The sequence below is a fragment of the Trichomonas vaginalis genome, chromosome VI (genome assembly GCF_026262505.1).
Source record: "Trichomonas vaginalis G3 chromosome VI, whole genome shotgun sequence".
NCBI classification, from domain to species: Eukaryota; Parabasalia; order Trichomonadida; family Trichomonadidae; genus Trichomonas; species Trichomonas vaginalis.
The window spans coordinates 5,905,960-5,924,726 of NC_067208.1; the positions used below are offsets into that span (position 1 = coordinate 5,905,960).

The 18,767-nt window shown below is 30.4% G+C and overlaps 7 protein-coding genes across 7 annotated transcripts, besides 2 other annotated features; 4 read left to right on the forward strand and 3 right to left on the reverse strand.

Moving 5' to 3' along the window:
* Nucleotides 1–2,967: part of a mobile genetic element that runs on past the window's edge.
* TVAGG3_0812780 (MULE transposase domain-containing protein) lies at nt 528–1,976 on the forward strand (the record flags this gene model as incomplete). The annotated part of the gene is made up of 1 exon (XM_001583536.2): nt 528–1,976. The coding sequence occupies one exon, from the start codon at nt 528–530 to the stop codon at nt 1,974–1,976; it is 1,449 nt and encodes a 482-aa protein (XP_001583586.2).
* Nucleotides 2,968–9,349: 6,382 nt separating the features above from the next.
* On the reverse strand, nt 9,350–10,197 carry TVAGG3_0812790 (protein kinase-like (PK-like) family; the record flags this gene model as incomplete). Its single annotated transcript, XM_001583537.1, has 1 exon — nt 9,382–10,191. The coding sequence occupies one exon, from the start codon at nt 10,189–10,191 to the stop codon at nt 9,382–9,384; it is 810 nt and encodes a 269-aa protein (XP_001583587.1).
* Nucleotides 10,198–10,227: 30 nt separating this feature from the next.
* TVAGG3_0812800 (uncharacterized protein) lies at nt 10,228–10,542 on the forward strand (the record flags this gene model as incomplete). Its single annotated transcript, XM_001583538.2, has 1 exon — nt 10,228–10,449. The coding sequence occupies one exon, from the start codon at nt 10,228–10,230 to the stop codon at nt 10,447–10,449; it is 222 nt and encodes a 73-aa protein (XP_001583588.1).
* Nucleotides 10,543–10,785: 243 nt separating this feature from the next.
* On the forward strand, nt 10,786–11,936 carry TVAGG3_0812810 (uncharacterized protein; the record flags this gene model as incomplete). The annotated part of the gene is made up of 1 exon (XM_001583539.2): nt 11,245–11,820. One exon carries the CDS (start codon nt 11,245–11,247, stop codon nt 11,818–11,820), a length of 576 nt encoding a protein of 191 aa, XP_001583589.1.
* Nucleotides 11,937–12,504: 568 nt separating this feature from the next.
* On the reverse strand, nt 12,505–13,001 carry TVAGG3_0812820 (Chain Q 40s Ribosomal Protein S16; the record flags this gene model as incomplete). Its single annotated transcript, XM_001583540.2, has 1 exon — nt 12,572–12,994. One exon carries the CDS (start codon nt 12,992–12,994, stop codon nt 12,572–12,574), a length of 423 nt encoding a protein of 140 aa, XP_001583590.1.
* A 282-nt stretch (nt 13,002–13,283) lies between these two features.
* TVAGG3_0812830 (regulation of SNARE complex assembly) lies at nt 13,284–15,053 on the reverse strand (the record flags this gene model as incomplete). Its single annotated transcript, XM_001583541.1, has 1 exon — nt 13,327–15,027. One exon carries the CDS (start codon nt 15,025–15,027, stop codon nt 13,327–13,329), a length of 1,701 nt encoding a protein of 566 aa, XP_001583591.1.
* Nucleotides 15,054–16,256: 1,203 nt separating this feature from the next.
* TVAGG3_0812840 (STKc ROCK NDR like domain-containing protein) lies at nt 16,257–17,741 on the forward strand (the record flags this gene model as incomplete). Its single annotated transcript, XM_001583542.2, has 1 exon — nt 16,293–17,741. The coding sequence occupies one exon, from the start codon at nt 16,293–16,295 to the stop codon at nt 17,739–17,741; it is 1,449 nt and encodes a 482-aa protein (XP_001583592.1).
* Nucleotides 17,742–17,844: 103 nt separating this feature from the next.
* Nucleotides 17,845–18,767: part of a mobile genetic element that runs on past the window's edge.

An 18,767-nucleotide genomic window follows, 5' to 3' on the forward strand; every position in this document is an offset into this window, starting at 1 on the left:
CATTCTAATACAATAGAGCAGTTTCCAAAAGTAGCATACAGCATGTAAAGCTAAAGAAAGATAATCATAATTAATACCTTAATTTTTAATATTACGCATTTTTAGGTGCAAAATTTAAAAACATTCTAATACAATAGAGCAGTTTCCAAAAGTAGCATACAGCATGCAAAGCTAAAGAAAGATAATCATAATTAATACCTTTAAAGTTTAAAATCTTGATTTTTTTTAAAATCAAATATTTATAACTTTAATACATACAGCTTAAACCTTATACTTGTTTTCTCTTGTGAGAAAGCAATCTTACAAAGCTAACAATCCTAAAAAATAAAGAATTAAAATTTAATAATTTAATCTAACAAAATTTCTCTCTTTATCCTTTTGCACTCTTTATATGCAACTCAAATCCATCATATAATATTCCTATAATACTCTTGCCTCAAACAATGACGAACAAACTGCTATTCTCATTTAATTACAGACCAAATCTATTCAAATTTCTGAATTTTTAATTTTCATTTCAATTTCAAATGGAATTAGAAGAAGAAACTATCTTTACTGTTATGGATCTTTGTAAATTTGGAGTTAAACAAGAAATACAAGCACAGTATGGATATGGTGAACGTGTCAGGAAAGAAAGATCTCAGATTTCATTCCACTGCAAATATCCAAAATGTCCTGCACATTTTAATGTTGCAATCTTGGATCAAAATAAATACAAACTAATCAAAATAGTTGAAGAACATGATCATTCCGCCCCAAATGACAAAAGTCAATATTCGTCTGTCTTTTATCGCAAATATTTAGAACATTACTTCCAAACAGATGACAATCAAAGAGCGATAGCACAGCTAAATGCATTCAAAGATCTTGAAATTCCTCTTACAGGTCCGTCCATTCCAGAGATGTACGCTCAAAAACCACGTGCAATCAAACGATTTGCAGAGAGAATACATGCTCTTCAAACTAGATATTCTCCTGACGATGTTGTGTCATTGCAAATCTTTGTTCAGACAGTACAAGAAGAATCTCCAGATGATCTCATTGCATTTGAAGTCTCAGACAATAATATGTGTTTCTATTACGCGCCTTTTGAAGGCAAAGCTTATGCGCATAGTATCAAGACATTTCATATAGACAGCACCTATAAATTGTTGCGATCAAACATTCCATTGTATGCATTTACTGGCAAAATCAAAGATTTTCACATTTTCCCTTTTTTATATTTCTTTTGTCAACCAGACACTTATCAAAACATTCAAGTTTGCGTGTGCGCCTATCTCAGATGGGTAACAATTGAGCCAGAATACATTAGCATGGACTGTGCTCCACAGATAGCTCAAGCAATAGAAGAAAGCATTCCACAAGCTCAAATACTTTGGTGCGGAGTACATGTTCTTCGTGCAATTCTTCGCAAATCAAATAAGTTTTCTTCTCAAGAAAAATTTGAACAATTCTATAATTTGATGAAGGATTTAGTCTTCAAATTAGATGCAGAACATGAGGAAGAAGCAAATGCTGCCTATGATCAAGTTCTGGAGTTGCTCGACACAGATCCAACAGCATCTCAATACTTTAACAGACAATGGCGTTACAACATATCAAGATGGATTGCTCGTGACAGGCGTGAAGGCGACGCAACTAACAATATTGCCGAAGCTCATTTTAGAACACTCAAACATGACTATTTTCCTGATCGAAAAAATCTCAGAATTGATGATGTTATTATAGAAATTTATACAAAAGTGATACCATCTTTCGTTATCAAACTCAAAATTGATCAAAATCCAGCAGATGACCGTGTCATTAGGATCATGGAAAAAGCAACTAACGCAGAAATTGATGTAAAAAGACAAAGAAAAATCGAGAGTATTTCAATGCTCAATAGATTCCTCAATGCTGTTAGTGATGACTCAATAGATCCCACTAAAATATATCCTACCTTGAAAGTATTATTACAAAGAACTCATTTTATTTAATTTTGATTTTAATTTTAGATTAAATTATTAAATTTTAATTCTTTATTTTTTAGGATTGTTAGCTTTGTAAGATTGCTTTCTCACAAGAGAAAACAAGTATAAGGTTTAAGCTGTATGTATTAAAGTTATAAATATTTGATTTTAAAAAAAATCAAGATTTTAAACTTTAAAAGTATTAATTATGATTATCTTTCTTTAGCTTTGCATGCTGTATGCTACTTTTGGAAACTGCTCTATTGTATTAGAATGTTTTTAAATTTTGCACCTAAAAATGCGTAATATTAAAAATTAAGGTATTAATTATGATTATCTTTCTTTAGCTTTACATGCTGTATGCTACTTTTGGAAACTGCTCTATTGTATTAGAATGTTTTTAAATTTTGCACCTAAAAATGCGTAATATTAAAAATTAAGGTATTAATTATGATTATCTTTCTTTAGCTTTACATGCTGTATGCTACTTTTGGAAACTGCTCTATTGTATTAGAATGTTTTTAAATTTTGCACCTAAAAATGCGTAATATTAAAAATTAAGGTATTAATTATGATTATCTTTCTTTAGCTTTACATGCTGTATGCTACTTTTGTCTTTGAGACATTCCATGATTTAAGTTAAGAAGCTTTAAAAAAAAAAGCAAAAAAAAATGTAATAAAATAAAAAAATTCTTAGTATCGATAATCTGAAATATGTTCTTTTCTTTAGCCGCGAGCGAAGCGAGCGGCTTAGTTTCGTAATTTCATACAATTATTTTTCGAATTTGTTCTTTTTGTCAACCGCGAGCGAAGCGAGTGGCTTTTTATTTTTTAAAAATTTTTTTTTCTTTCTTACTTTTTTTTCCCTTACTTACAAATTTGATAGTAACTTACCAAATCTCTCTATCATATAATAATAAATTAATCCATTTTTGTTTCAAATATGACACTTTACATTTCTGACATGTAAACACGTCACTTTTCACTTCACCTCACTGGGCAAGTTTGTGCCCCCCTCTCAATTTTTGAAAAGAATCTGAATTGTATATACTATATATTGTAATATTAAATTAATTTTACTAATTTTATTCTAGTTTACAAATATACAATTTGAATAGCGCCATTCAAAATAGAAATCGGATCTATTATAAACGAATCTCTATAGTGAAATATATTACATTTTTCTATAAAATATGAATAATCTAACTTTTTGAAATGAGATTTTCAGAAAATATTTCATATGATTATTGGTTTATTGATGCATGAATATTTCAATTCTATAGAAAATTGTGAACTAACGTTATTTGAAAGAACTACTTCACCATTTTTAAAACAGGACTAAATGGCATGATATTGATGAATAATGTAATGCAAATTTCATGTACGATAATCTCTCTGTTGTCATGGCTTAAATTTTTATAAAATTATCTTCGTTTATTACAAAAAAAGAAATTATGAATTGGTGTTCGAAGTGTTTATTGTTTATTATTGCTCTGGATGTTAAACCACTGAATAATGACTAAATGAAAAAAATCGATTTTTCATAATAATATAACTCATATTGAATATGGGGAAAGTAGACAAATTGATCCTATTAATGAACTAATCTGTCTAATGTGAGGTAGGTTTTCATTTGATAATTTAAAAAAAAAATAAAAAGTCCAGTATAATCCGATATTAATCATCTCTTTTGTTTTAATACCCGCTATGTTAAATGGATATATGATTTATATCAGTATAATGGAATGTCATAAATACCTTCCTATCCGATCTATCAATTTTCAATAGTCATTGAATTTGAACACTGATTATAATGGTTCCAGGCGTAGAAATTCATTGTTGTTGTTTCTCAAAAGGTAAGTCGAACCTATCTATTTTAGTTTTGAAGTAGTCAAATAAAAATATTTTATTCCAAGGGATTTCATTAGGATAGTTTATCTTTTTGCCTATTAGCCTTTCATTTTCTTTCGTTGGAAATGAAAAATTATAGTATTATCTTAATTTTTAGAGTGTCGTCTTCCTTGGTAGTTTATCTTAGTAGATAATCATCGTGCTGTATATGTAATGGAGATTTAATGTTGAAATAGTATCAAATTTAATGAAAGCAAGTATTTAAAATGATGATGATATATATATTAATCATTCTGCTTCTAGATTGCTTCTTATATTTGTATTTTGTGATAAATTAATGAGGTCTGTAAGCAACAAAAAAGGGCATTAAATTATAGTTAATCCTGATTTTATCTTCATTTTCTTTTGTCATTAATTTTTCAGGAAATTCAAGTTTTAGTACTGCAAAACATAAAGCGGTTGACAAATGATTATTTTCTGTATAATTTAAATTTGTTGGTTCAATTGTTATGATATTTGGACCTGTACTTATTTCAGGAATATCAAAATAGCATCCAATAAGTCGAATCTGCTTCATTGTGATGAAATAATAATAACTGATTCTATTTTGAAAAAAGCTGCAATTTGATATATCCAGCTTGTACGAACTATACAAAAAAGATTGACACTTAATTCCGAAATAATTGCACAATAGTATATTAAAATCCAATGAATCAGGACCTTCATGAGACACTTCATGGTTGCCTTCATCCGTGGATGTGTTGTTTGAAAATGTTGACAATTTAATATTTGAATTAAAAGAACTTTTTAAATAATAAACATTTCTGTAATGGAGATTTGAATGTGAGATATTGATTGATCTCATATTTGTTTCTCCTTTTTCCAAATGAAGATTATCATTTCCATAGTGATATTCACCACTTGATGTAATTGTGGAATCGAGTATATAATTCCTCTGAAAAGATGATGCTGAAATTTCTACATAACAATATGCCCCAGGATAGTAAGTTATTGAACCAACGCTACAAATTTGGTTTTGGATGCATTCCCCATTAGTAGAACTTATATACAAAGAACCACCCTTTTGGTTACTGGAGCATTTATTAAAAAAACTTTTTTCAATGAGGAATTTATTGTTATCATTTGCTGTGTCTGTAATACTAATAGCACCAACCTCATTAAGGTCGATAAAAAGACATTGTGTGATGTGATTGCAGAAATAATAATTCTTCTTGAAATTTTTTGTAAGCTACGTAATCACTGGAAGTACCATAAAAATCCTTCCACCCATTATGAAGAATATAAGGAACTCTATGCACTATGATATTACTTAGTAATGAATTCAAAACACTCATTTTTTCTTTAAAATTTGATATGAATATAAAATATAAAGCTTAGAATTTATTTGAGAGTTTTATTCAACCATAAATGGTATATATCAGGAATTGATATATTGCTATAAGGATGTCAATTTGGAAGAAAAGTGAGAAAATTCCTAAAATGCTAAAAATGAATTTTCCAAATGTATTTTTTTATCTGATTTTTTTGATTTTGAAAAAAATTTGGAGAGAAGAACTCTTCGTTTTTGAATTTTATCACGATGGTTTTAAAGTATATTAGACACACGTATTGGTATTACTATTTTTGTATATTTTGAGAGAAAATCCCTAAAAAGTGAGAAAATCTAAGACGGTTTGAGAAAATATATAAACTATTGAAAATTTGAATTAAACTTCTAATTTGGAAAAAAGAAATTTGGAAAGAAGAAAATTCAAAAATCGAGATTTAGACTCAGCATCAAATGGAGAACAAAATGTTTCTTCATATGAAGGAAAAAAATTTTCTTGTGAAGAAATAGAGTTTTTAAAATTTTATTGTATGTAATGAAATAAACAAATATTAAAATTATTTTTTGATAACAAGAAAATTCCCAATAGAAAATATTTGAGAGAAAGAAAAAAGAAAATTGAAAAATATTACTCTCCTTTATATTTCATGAGATTTTAAATTTATTCTCATAAAATTGACAATTTTATACGTTTAGATGAAAATAAGTGATTTTGGTTGAAATAGAAATTATTATTTGCTTACAGCTATCAAATAGATTTTTGCTATTTTGATTAAAATTTGTTAATCAAATTAATAAATTTTTTCTAAATATCTTAAATATCTGGATCACTCACATATACAATGAATTGAACGATAAAAATAATACAAACTCAACTAAGTTTCCTGTCTTTCAACTAAAAAAAATTATGCAAATTAAATTGTTTATTCAAATATAAAACAAAGATGAAGTAATTACAGTTATCATAAACTTTATGAATAACTCTGTAATTGGTTCAGATTTTCGTACAAATATTTTTATTAATATCGATAAGAATATGTTTACCTACTATCACCATATGTCGATAAACGAGAGTAGAGTGATTTTTATCATCGAAACTTTTTAAAAGCTGTAAGCTGGAAGGAAAAAACTTGTTTTTTCTGAGTTAGTTGTAGAACTATTGATGCACGAGTTATCATTGTGATGTAGAAGGATGTCAATGTACTGACTGAAGGATATGAAGTGAATTGAATTTCATTGCATTTCAATTTGATCAAAATTTGTTGAAATGATATGAATGTGTCAACATCGGTATCACTCTCTTTCACTCCTTCCCTATTCTTTCGAGAACGAAGCTAGCTCAGCTTTCGCTGAGCGAATTGACACTTTTGATGCCCTAAACGTACATGCTCTCAAATTTATCGAAAAAAATTATACCACCTAAACTAGTATATTCTTATTTTAAATATGATATTATCCTTAGAATCCACACTAGAATATATTTAAATCAACTTTTAAAAAAGTTCGAATCCTGCGCGTCTCACTTTTTAAATTTTCGAAAAGGAAAATTATATTCTCCTAAAATGAAAACAATTTTCCGAATTGACATCCTTAATTGCTATAATACTATTTTTGAATTGCAAACGTTTTTTTTTTGTAAATATACTAGAGTCAAAATCTCGAGCACAAAAGTGACATTGAATACTTGTAAGTATTGAATTCCCATGTAAACTATTCATTTCTATCGTTTTTTGTAGTCCACATTTCCTCACTCTCGATTTTACTCATAAAAATATTAAAAAAAATCACTATACAATATATAAAATATATATTTATATGGTTAAAACAATGTTATTTTTGCGAGATTTCATCTGAAATTAAAATTAGGGATTTTTTGAATTTTGAACTAAAATTTGTGATTGGCAAATATTGAATAATCGATTGGAATATGAAAGAAATACTTTAAAATTGAATAGAATGTGCCGATATAATTTTTCTCACAATTTTAAAAAGTTGTTCAAATCCTATTTTTGATTGAGTTTTTGCAATTGTTATATATCAAGTGACAAGCTAAAAATAAAATTTTTGTTGCACTACTATTTTTGCAACAATTTGTAAATTACGTGCATCCCTTGTATTCCAGTGATCAACATCGAGATTACATATTGTAAGAAATCCTTTTGAAGTAGATCTCTATTTGAATTCAAATTCGGACAGTCTATTTCATGTTGCTTCGTGAGAATGTATATAATTTGCAATGTGAATATTATATAATTGATTCTGTATAAATAAGTAATTATGCTTTAGGAAACTGCTCGGCATTGCATGAGATCTAATCTTATAATAATTTTTTAGATATGTTGAAATATGTAATATTTAGCTTCAATATCATTTATTATGGTGTGTCTTTGCTGTTTTTTTGATATTGGATATCAATGACTCTTCTGTGAACGAAAAAATCATATAAATCATTAAATTCTAAACGTAAGCGAAACTCATTCAATTTATTATTAGAATCAAATCTATTTTAAAATTGAGCTATTCGTTAAATCACAAAAGGATACTTTATATTTTTAGTCAAAATTTGTTGATAGGAGCTTATTGGCGCAATCTCATGTTCTTCCTGGAAGCAGCGCACAGACTAGTCAGAAGCGCTCCTTCCAGGACCAGAAAGACTAGAAGGGGGTCCTGACCTTGAGAAAGGACCCCCTTCCAGGTCTTTCTGGGACAATTCGGTTCGCATTGCGAGTGTCTGCTGCTTCTTTTGACCAAAGCAGCAGACACTCGCAATTATATGTTGCGGCAAGTGCATCTGTGGTGTCGGAATGCACTTGCCGCGAACTTCGAGCAATCTCCTGATCTTCCTGGAAGCAGCGCACAGACCAGTCAGAAGCGCTCCTTCCAGGACCAGAAAGACTAGAAGGGGGCCCTGACCTTGAGAAAGAACCCCCTTCCAGGTCTTTCTCCAAGGAAGATTGTGCCATTGTGGGAGACATGCAGAGGCAATGTCTCCCAGAATGATACATTGCGACCAACACGAGTGAATGGGACACTCTATTCTTTCAATTTTCTCATTAATATTTTATCTTTTTTTATTAGATCAATAAATAAACTCTTTTAATGTTCACAATTACATAAATCCATATGAATCAATTCGCTATTTATTTAGTCTCTAATTTTAATAGCTTTTTTGAATCTTGCAATCTAAATAATTAATATATGCAGGTCATTTTATTTTTTTTCTTAATTACATTGTATATAATAATAGATTATATGTCCAAATCGAACAAATTGTGAATTTTTACTTTTGAATGGTATTCAAATTTACCCTCTCCAAAGAAAATGCCCCAACAATATTTGTAAAATGTCAACGGGTGATTCAAAAATATCATCTCAATAAATGAATAATAATATACGGTGCGCAATGCCATAAATAATAAAGGTAAATTATAAAGATATACCGGAAATGGCTTCAGAGCCAATAACATTATTTTCGAAGAAATGTCTGCAACCATGCTGTCAATATGTATTGGTTGAATGTTTAAAGAACAAAATCCTATTCAGTAATTTCTTCATGATGTCTTGAATATCTATCTTTATGTGGTGACCTATGTTTCTAGATTTATGGAGATGACTCTCTTTTATTATTATATCTCCAATGACTATTCATCCGTATATTTAGAAAAATCAAAAATATAACTATAATAAATAGTGAACATAGGTGTGAATAGAAATAGTTAATGTAATAGAACTCCTTTTCATCTTACATCAACAAATTGAAGATAGATTATTTCTAATAGATCTTACTGCAAAAGAACTATGATGGAAAAACAGCCCTTGAATAAACATGTGTTAATAAATAGAAGAAACCTTCACCTTGCATGAGGCACAAAAATTCTTATGAAGAACATCTTGAAGATTGATCTGAACTTTATTGAATAAAAGATCTCAAAAAGATGCTGTCAATATGCAATAATCTTTTGAGTGTTTATTATTCCAAAAATAGATTAATGTTTTTGGAGATTCTGAAATGCAGATTTTATTCCAGACTTGTATCTATTAAAAACTAATAGATAACTATATGATTGTATATCGAATTCATGGAAATAGGAAATGTTAATTGATGATTCAATTGATTTGATGAAGTCAAACTGTTTCTTTGATTTTTGCCTAGTATTGAGGCAGACTAAACTAAATTTTAGATAACAAAAACATTTAAGTTGCAGATTTGTAAATAAAATAACAAAATATATTTTATTCTGATGGATTAAGAAAAGCTTGTATGGCTTTTGATGCCTTATCAGCGCTGATACGCTCTGATTCATCTTCGCATGTAAGTTTATGAATAATTGAAATTATTTCTGGAGGAATTGGAAGACTGTCGACTTTTTCCAAAGCAACATGTGGATCTTCATCAAAGTAAGAAAGGAACCACAAAGCAGCAGAATATAAATCGCTTTTACGTGGATCTGTTGTATTTTTTGATTTTGGCATGCAAGGATGGTTATAAACTAAGGCAGTAAGATCTCCTATTTTCACAGCCGCATGGAAGCAGCCAATGGTCAAATTCTTGAAATCTGGGCTGATATAAATACTAGATCTGCAAATTGAGCCATGAGAGAATTTCTTATGATGTATTTTTGATAAAGTTGAAAGAAGCATGCTAAATAATGGAATAAGATTGTCAACTGGGATTGGTGTTGACCAAGGAACGAAATCGATGTCTTCGTATGCAATTGAAACAACGCCAAGTGATGTATTTCTCGTAAGAGCCTTAATCTTAACAATATTTTCGATTTGGTTAAGTTCTTGCGTTAAATACTGATATTCTCTACAAACTAAAAGAAATGGGATTCTTGTGCATGTCTCGATAATTACTACTTGATTGTCGTAATGTCCTTTAAATATTGATGCTGTATCCCCATGATAAAGAATAGATGAAATAGAAAACGTATTTAGAGGCTTAAAAGATGGTACAGGGAATTTAATTTTCGATAATTCACTTAAATTAACGTGGAAGTTTTTATCTTGTATTGGAAGAATCTCTGAATTTTCGTTGTTCATTTTTAGTGAGTGTCACTTTTCTTTATTTTTTGAAAAATGGCTTCCATGGCCGAACAACTGATGCAGCAAAGGTATTTATTACTTCAGATGGACCAGCATTACCAGAAACAGACATCAACAATTAAATCACGTATAGAAGCACTGCAAAATAAAGCAAATCCTCAATCTGATGCAAAAACAGCTTCAAAACCATCTAAATCAACTCAACAGAAAATAACTACAACGAAAAGAGCTTCCCCTGGTTCAAAACCAAAGTAAAACCAAAAATAATTATTTCAAATCTGTATTTATGCATCATATCTTTCTTTAACTCAATTACCTTTATTTACTAGATTATTTGTAAATGTTTGTTTTAAATGTTAATTTTTTTTTTGGATAAATCCAATCCTGTAATTCGTTAAATGAAAACTGTTTATGTATTTTAAGGCAATCATTGTAGTATATTGCAAAAACAAATTGAAATTTAACATAATTTCTAAACAATTAGTAAACTGCAATATTTATTTTGAAGGAATTGTATGCTATTCCCAAATGATCGACAGTTTATAAATTGATTCTCATTTTTTATCCAAAAGTGACATTTTTGAATGCTAAATCCCTTTCTCACTTTCACTATTTTAAAAGTTAAGATTACATTATGATACAAGTTGGCAAGAAATATTTTCCGATGCAAAATGTGATAAAACATATCCAGAACACCACGATTTCATCAACCAAAATGACAATTTAAACTACTTCGTATTTTCGTCTAAATTTCGTGACCTAAGCAACAATGGAGCAGTTCGCTTTACTACAAATAAAAATGAAGTTAAATGTTTAGTAACAACAACTTCATTTGAATCGTGTAGCTCGGGCAATATTGAAGGAGGTTCTCTTTATTTCGGTAGTTCAGGTCAATTTGTTCAGAAACAAAACTCGTATATTAAATCACAAAATACAAACCGGGGTCCTTCTTTTTACGTTTCAGTATCAGAAATCGAAAATTATAAAAATGAATTAAATGAATCGACAATTTTTAACTGTGAAACATCAAGTTCTAATGGTCGTATTCTCATGACTATGAAATATGGTAAAACAATAATTAATTTATGCAATATCACATCAAACAAAGTTCAAGTAGATATTACAGGATATTGCGTAGATTTTGCAAATTCTGATTCCCGTATACAATTCACCACAATTCGATCTAATAATCAATCAAGTAATTGGGCAGTAAATTTTCATCGTTCAGATAGCAATAAATTGATTTCGGCAATATCATGTAATTATATTGAAAATAAAGATTTTGCCGGTAAAGCAAGATTAATCATGAATTTCGGAACCGCAGATTCATATTTGTTTGGCTGCTGTCTTATTGGAAATGAAGTTAAATATGCTTTTGAAAATCAAAGAAATTCATTCATTGTTAATAATACATTCACAGATAACTATCAAACATTATCAAAAGAAGTTATATTCACAGACAAGATTTTAAATACAGATTGCAATATTATATATATTCCTGATTTACCTAATTATGAAAACAAAGAAATGAATGCAGATGATGATTCATGGGATATAGAAAAAGTTAAAAGAAAAGTTCGGTATCTTGATGAGAAACCAAAAATAATTTATTTCATCATTTCTTGATCCCTAATAAATTCAAGAATATTTAGAATTTCGATATTTTGTACTCTGAATTTGTGGTTGACATATGGTTAAGTGGGTTGATCTGACTGAGCTTTGTCTTATATGCTATAATTACAGATCATTATTCAAAATTTGAGGGTGTTTGTCGTTTCTATATTTTCATTATATGTTTTATGTTCATCTGATCTTGAATGTGAGTTACAGTAGAGAAGAATAGTTTGAAAAAATGGGTTTAAGGTCTAAATCCGTGAAATTTAAATTATTACTCTTACTGGACGGAATTCAAGAATTAATTTTCATAGAAATTTTCTCTCCAATGTATTTTTAAAGAATTGCATAAGATTTGTGAAAACTTTTATGTGATTCTTCAAAAATATATTTCGGAAGCAATCAGAAAGATAGAGCACTCATAACGATGAAATTTTAAAAAAAGAAAAAAATCGCGCCGTCCAGGACTTGAACCTGGACTCTACTGCTCCGTAGGCAGTCGCCTTATCCAATTGGGCCAACGGCGCTTCACATTTGTAAGAAAATTTATAAATATTAAATAAACTAAAGAATTAATCCATATTCTTCTTGTTTGATTGTGAAAAAGAATCTTAAAGCTTTTTGACATATATCAGTTTGACCGTCACTAAATTGAAAATATGATAAAATTCATATAATTTTAAAAAAAAATCAAAATATATATATTAAGAAACTTTTAAAAAAAGTAATAGATGAATTGCATAGTACTTGTATTGATAAGTTTTTAACGGTATGACATCTGTCTGCGGACACGAGCGCCTTGACCACCAAACTTCTTTGGTTCCATACGACGTGGATCGGCAACAAGAAGAGTACGATCGTAGCCAAGAAGGGTATTCTTGATTTCTGTCTTTGTGGCTTCATCAACATACTTCTGATAGTAAGCAACAATGGCTTTGGCAACGGCCTGGCGGATAGCATAGACCTGTGCAACATGGCCACCACCGTGGACACGAACGCGGATGTCAAGGTTGCCCCATGACTCTTCGCCAATTAACTGGAGTGGTTCGAGGATCTTGGCACGGAGTGTTTCGGAGGAAACCATGTTGATTGGTGTGCCATTGAGTTTGATAAGGCCACTGCCCTCGCAGCAGTAGGCAACAGCTGTAGCTGTCTTCTTGCGACCGAAAACCTGAACGCTCTTCATTCGAAAGGCCAAAGGACGATAACAAATAAACTTCTCAAAATTAAAAATGGAAAATAACAAATTAAACAAGATATACATTTAGTAACAATTATTCTTTTCAAATTTATTTTGAAACATCCAAATCGGTAAAACAAAAATTCGCCAATCACTAGGTAAACTATCCAGATTCAAAACTATTCTAGCTAGGTTTAAATTTAAAATACCATGATTTTCCTATCTACATGTCAAGTCATGCAATATCTTTAAAATATCATCAACTATATTATAAATTAGAAAATAAAAAGAAAAATGAGTATAAAACATATTTTATGTTGAAACAAACAATATATGAATTAAAGCTTTTGATCAAGAAATCCAGATTTGATCAAATCAATCGCTTGATCAAGTAAATCATGTTTGCTGGTATCAATAGTAAATGATTTAGCATTTTCCGGTTGCTGTGGATACTCAGGAGAATCACAGTATCCGCAAATTGGGCAATAATACTCTCCATTGTGTTCTTTTGCACATTTATCATGAACAATGTGGTTGCACATAAATGCGATGAAGTTCTTATCAAGTCTTTGCTTGCAAATCGAACAGCCATCGTGCATATCGAACTGAATATCTTTTTCTTCGAGTTTCAAGATTTCCTGGTCGATATCATTCAGTTCTTGTCTTAAATCTTTGTTATATGCTTTTTGCTTCTCAATTTCCTTTTGAATCTTCGTATATTCCGCAATTAGCTCATCTCTGACCAAACTTAGCGGTGTTTGGATGTTTGAAAGGTTCTTTACAAGAGAAGCCAATGGCATGGTCCTTGAGGCGTTTTCTATAACCTTTCTCATGAAATCCAAACCTTCCTGGTTCTGAATCAAAGCGTTCCAGCCTTCTGGTTGCGAGAAATATTCGAATATTTCAACCCAATCCTCATCAGGTATCTTTTGGCAGTGTAAACACCATTCTTTCAGATATTGACTTTCTCTATTAGCAATTAAAAGAGTTGTGATATCGTGGAGACGTCCTTGGAGTTCGAGAATCAATATCATGCCCTTTGTGAACTTCGATTCTGCACAGATTCTTAATAAGAAATCTGGATCGTATTTTATTCGTTCGTTCTTGATATATTCGACGGCAAGTTGTTCTGTGGCTATTTTAGGAAGCCCGAAGAACTCGGATTTGATTTCTCCTTTCTTTGGAATGACCATTGCGATTAAAGTTGTTCCGAAAACAGAAGGAAGTGGATATCCGACTATTGACTTGAGGAATTTAAAGCAGCACTCAGGCTGGGATTGGAAAAGCTTTAGATAGTCCTCATCTTTTCCTTTTCTCGAAGAAGTCCAAATATCTTTGGCAACTTGTATAATAATCTCGTGGGTTTTCTCATCGTTCTTTAATAGAGTCGGGCCGAAGTCCATCAACATTTTTCGGCCAATATCAGAATTGGATGATTTTTGTAGATGTTTTGCAGCAGCAACATAGTCTTTTTGGTATGTAATCAGTAAATAAACAATATGCTGTGGTGAATCAATGATCCAAGCAATTTCTAAAGCTTCTTTTTCCATTTCATTTTCAAGTAAAGATTCAATTGCAGCTCCGGCATCGAAATTCCTAATTAGAAGATTATCGTCGTCATTCTGAGAATTTTGTTTTGCTTCGCGAAGAAGATTAATAAATTCTTCAAGTTTATTCTTTGCATCGTGGTTTCTAAATAGCAAAAATAGAAGTCCTGTATGCGATTTATTTGCAAAACCTTCTTTGTGAAGTTCAATCAGATAGTTTGTCAGGTGAATTGAAAGATGAGGAACATTAAAATGCCATAAAACGATTGATGGGTCAACAAAGCCAATTGTCTCGATATATAAGTGGATAGATTGTTCATATTCACGTTTGTTGAAGAATGAAAGGGCGTTTGTAGCGCATTCTTGAGCAAGTTTCGTAACTCTTGATGTATCGAGTTTTTCGGCTTGGCAGGCGCGTAAAGCTTGAAGATATTTGTTGTTTGCTAATAGTTTTTCGATATGATCAGGTAGTTTAGTATCATCTGGGAGCATTTTTAAATAAATCTGTCAGTTTGTAAAATTAATTCTTGGCAAAAATGATGAGAAATTTGTCAGACATGATTTTCGAGCTGTTTGAGAGATAATTGGGTATTAATTATGACTGCTCAATTAACTATTTTAGAATTCCTAATGTTTTTCTGGCTGTGAGATTAAAGAATAAATGAGACAAGGTCAATTTATACAGAAATATCTAAATTATCTTCGTGAGCATTCATAAATCCGCGTAGAGTTTCATATCTATTATGATTTTTTACTATGATACTGAATGAGTTCAATCCCAGAGAGTAAAAATTAGATAAAATCTTATAAAATTTTGTAGAATCATAAAAATATACTAAAATGTCAGTACGAAATATGATCACAGTAAGTCTAATCATGTTCTGTGAGGAAAACTATTATCATTTAATGAACGATTCAATTACATCATTCAAATTATTGTCTCGTAACGATTTTGTTACCGCAATAAAGCTTTGAATGAAAACTAAAGTGTGGATGAATATGAAGTTGGAAGGAGAATACGATCTTAGAAGAAAATTAAGGAAAATAAGGAAATACCTCAAAAACGCCTTTATATTAAATCAAAGAATGTTATTCCCGAAGAGTATGGCAGTACATTTGTTGATAAGCTTTTGATCGACAAAAACGTTCTTGAAAGATTTCCGTAAAATAGCTGGTCAAATGTTTGCATAAATTTTGGAAAAGATATATCGAAAAGGTACAAATGCATAAATTTACAATATTTTTAAAATTTGTTTTGGAAGAATTTTGAAAAAAAAATTGAGTCAAAAAATGATAACATTATAAAATATTATATTATTATATGTTAATTAAAATTATTATTATAAAATCTCTTGTTCAACTTTTGAATGAACCATGAAAATTAGGTATAAAAATTCATATTTGATATCATAAAATTATAAATTCTTATTAATTTTTTAAAAAACGTCCACTTTTCAAATTTGGTCAGATCAGTTCAAGTCTCCACAAAAAATTATTAAATATAATTATATCTGCATCATGCAATGATATATTAAATTTTTGATTCTGAATGATTCAATTTTTGAATAGCAATTAAATTTGAATTGAATTGAGAGAACCAATCAAATCCTTTATGAAAATTATTTCATTTTTAATTTTCTTAAAGAGATATATATGCTCCATACATCACATTGAGTAGGGATGCTTTTCAATTTTTGAAATCATCGTCTTAATTATTTGAAGTTTTTTCTCCTCCCAATAGGTGTGATTCAAATATAATGTCGTCACTGCCTATAGATAATTTCTCGGAGTATGAAAAAGTTTCTCTTGATGAGACTTATACTGCAGAATTACCCCAACCAGTTACGATTTCTAATACCCCACCAAAAAATGTTCCAGCTGGCCCATCCCAAATAACTCAAGCTAAAGCCAATATGGCTAAGTATTACCTGGAAAGAGAGTTTAAAAATTTCTTTTCAAGGGATAAACAAATCCGCCTCAGAACCCAAAGAATTAGATCCTTAAGTTCCTGCCAACTTGCGGAATACAAGTTACGAGAACAGCAGAAATCCGTTAAAAGATTAACCAGAAGGACTTTTAAAGTAGATCAATTTGAGAAGATCCAAATCATCGGAAGAGGTGCTTTCGGTGAAGTTTGGCTTGTGAGAGATAAAGTTGATCAACATATTTATGCCATGAAAGTCCTCAAGAAGAAGGAATTGATCAAAAAAAATCAGATTTTAAATACAATTGTAGAAAAGGACTTTTTAGTTCAAAACGATAATCCGTGGTCTGTACAATTATATTTCTCATTCCAAGACCCTAAGAACTTATATTTAGTCATGGAATTTCTTCCAGGCGGAGATTTAATGAATTTATTAGTTCGCAGAAGCGTATTAACAGAGACAGAAACGCGCTTTTTAATTGCTGAAGCAGTCCTTGCAATCCACTGCGTTCACATGCAAGGATTTATTCATCGTGATATCAAACCTGACAATTTATTGTTGACCAAAGAAGGTCATGTCAGGCTTACTGATTTCGGTCTTAGTACGAAGATAAACCGATATAGTGACCCCATTGTTAGTCTTATTGACAAAATTACAGATGCATTTAACGACTTCTCAGGAAATACCGTCGATATGCCTTACCACCAGAAGTACAACAAGCTTGTTTGCTCAGCTGTTGGTACTACTGACTACATCGCTCCAGAGGTTTTGATGAAAAAATCTTATGGACCGAGCGTTGACTATTGGTCAGTTGGTGCGATCATGTTTGAAATGTTATTTGGTTATGCCCCATTTTTGTCGCAGAATCCGCAACTTACAGCTTCAAAAATCATTCATTTTGAACAATCTCTTATTTTCCCACCAACTCCTTACGTTTCGACAGAAGCAATCTCTCTTATGCGTGGTTTACTTACAGATGCCGATCATCGCTTGACATTCGAAGAAATCAAGCAGCATCCTTTCTTTTTAGGTCTTGACTGGGATAACTTAAACAAGTCCGAATCCCCTTGTATCCCTGAGATATCAGGAGATTTGGATACTTCTCATTTTGACAATTTTGAACCACTCCCTGAAGAACAAGACTCAAATACCTCTTCGGAGAGCGAAAAGGAGTTCGAAGATCTTGCAAATATTGCATTTATGGGCTTTCAATACAATAAAAAGGCAAACGATCTTCTAAAACCAAATCCTAATATCCATGAAGATAATGTTGTTGAGTAAAATATGTTGTTTATCATTCAAAAATTACTATTCTTTATATAAACTGAGTTAACTCTTCAAAAATAATTTATAAAAATAATTTATGATTAAAATCGAAATTTTCTATGGCAGTCCCAACGGGAACCGCGGTAATTTACCGAGGTTTCCGCACACCGGTTCCTTTTTTTTAGGAATTTTTTAGATTAAAAAATATGCTTTGTAAATCATTTTTTGTAAATCGGCAAAAATTTGGAAATATTCTGACGACAATAAATCTGGGAATAGTATTTGAAATACGAGAACAACCTATTTAAAAGTGTTTCGCTCGATTTTGTATAATTTCAAATTTTCGCATATAGCTTTCCGTGAATTACCGTGATTTTACCGCCACATCAATAGTTTACGACACTTTTCCCGTAAATTGAGTAGTTTACTGCACTTTTTCCGTAAAATTGAGTTACGGGAATCCGTAAGATTACCGTACCTCACTTCTAGTTGAAAATAGCATTAGTATATAATAAATAGATATATTATTCATATTTTTGATTTTGAATTACGGAAAAAGTGAGTTCAGAACTTCCAATTATTATTTGATTAATTATGTTAAAAATACTATAAGGAATTAAAATACATAATGTTGAAATTTGAATTACGGAAAAAGTGAGGGTGAAAGTGAAGTGAAAAAGTAAGATATTTTTTGTTGAAATAATCATAGTTGTACAATTTTGAAACTATATGTAAAGCTATAAATTGAATAAATTCAAAAACAAAAATTGTTTATTCTTATTAATAAATTTATATTAATCAATATTTGAACAACCCGTAATTAAAATTGAATTCCTCTTAAAATTTAATCCATACGTTAATTTTTAATTTGCTCGGCGAATGCCGAGCTTCCCTACTTCTCTTGTCATTCCTTCAAAAACTCTAATCTCATCGCACTTACAAACATCATGATTTGATGTATTGTCGAGAAATCTTAGACTTGTTTGTCATTTGATTATAGCATTTGAAAGTCATCTCGAAAATCGATTAACAAGACAATTT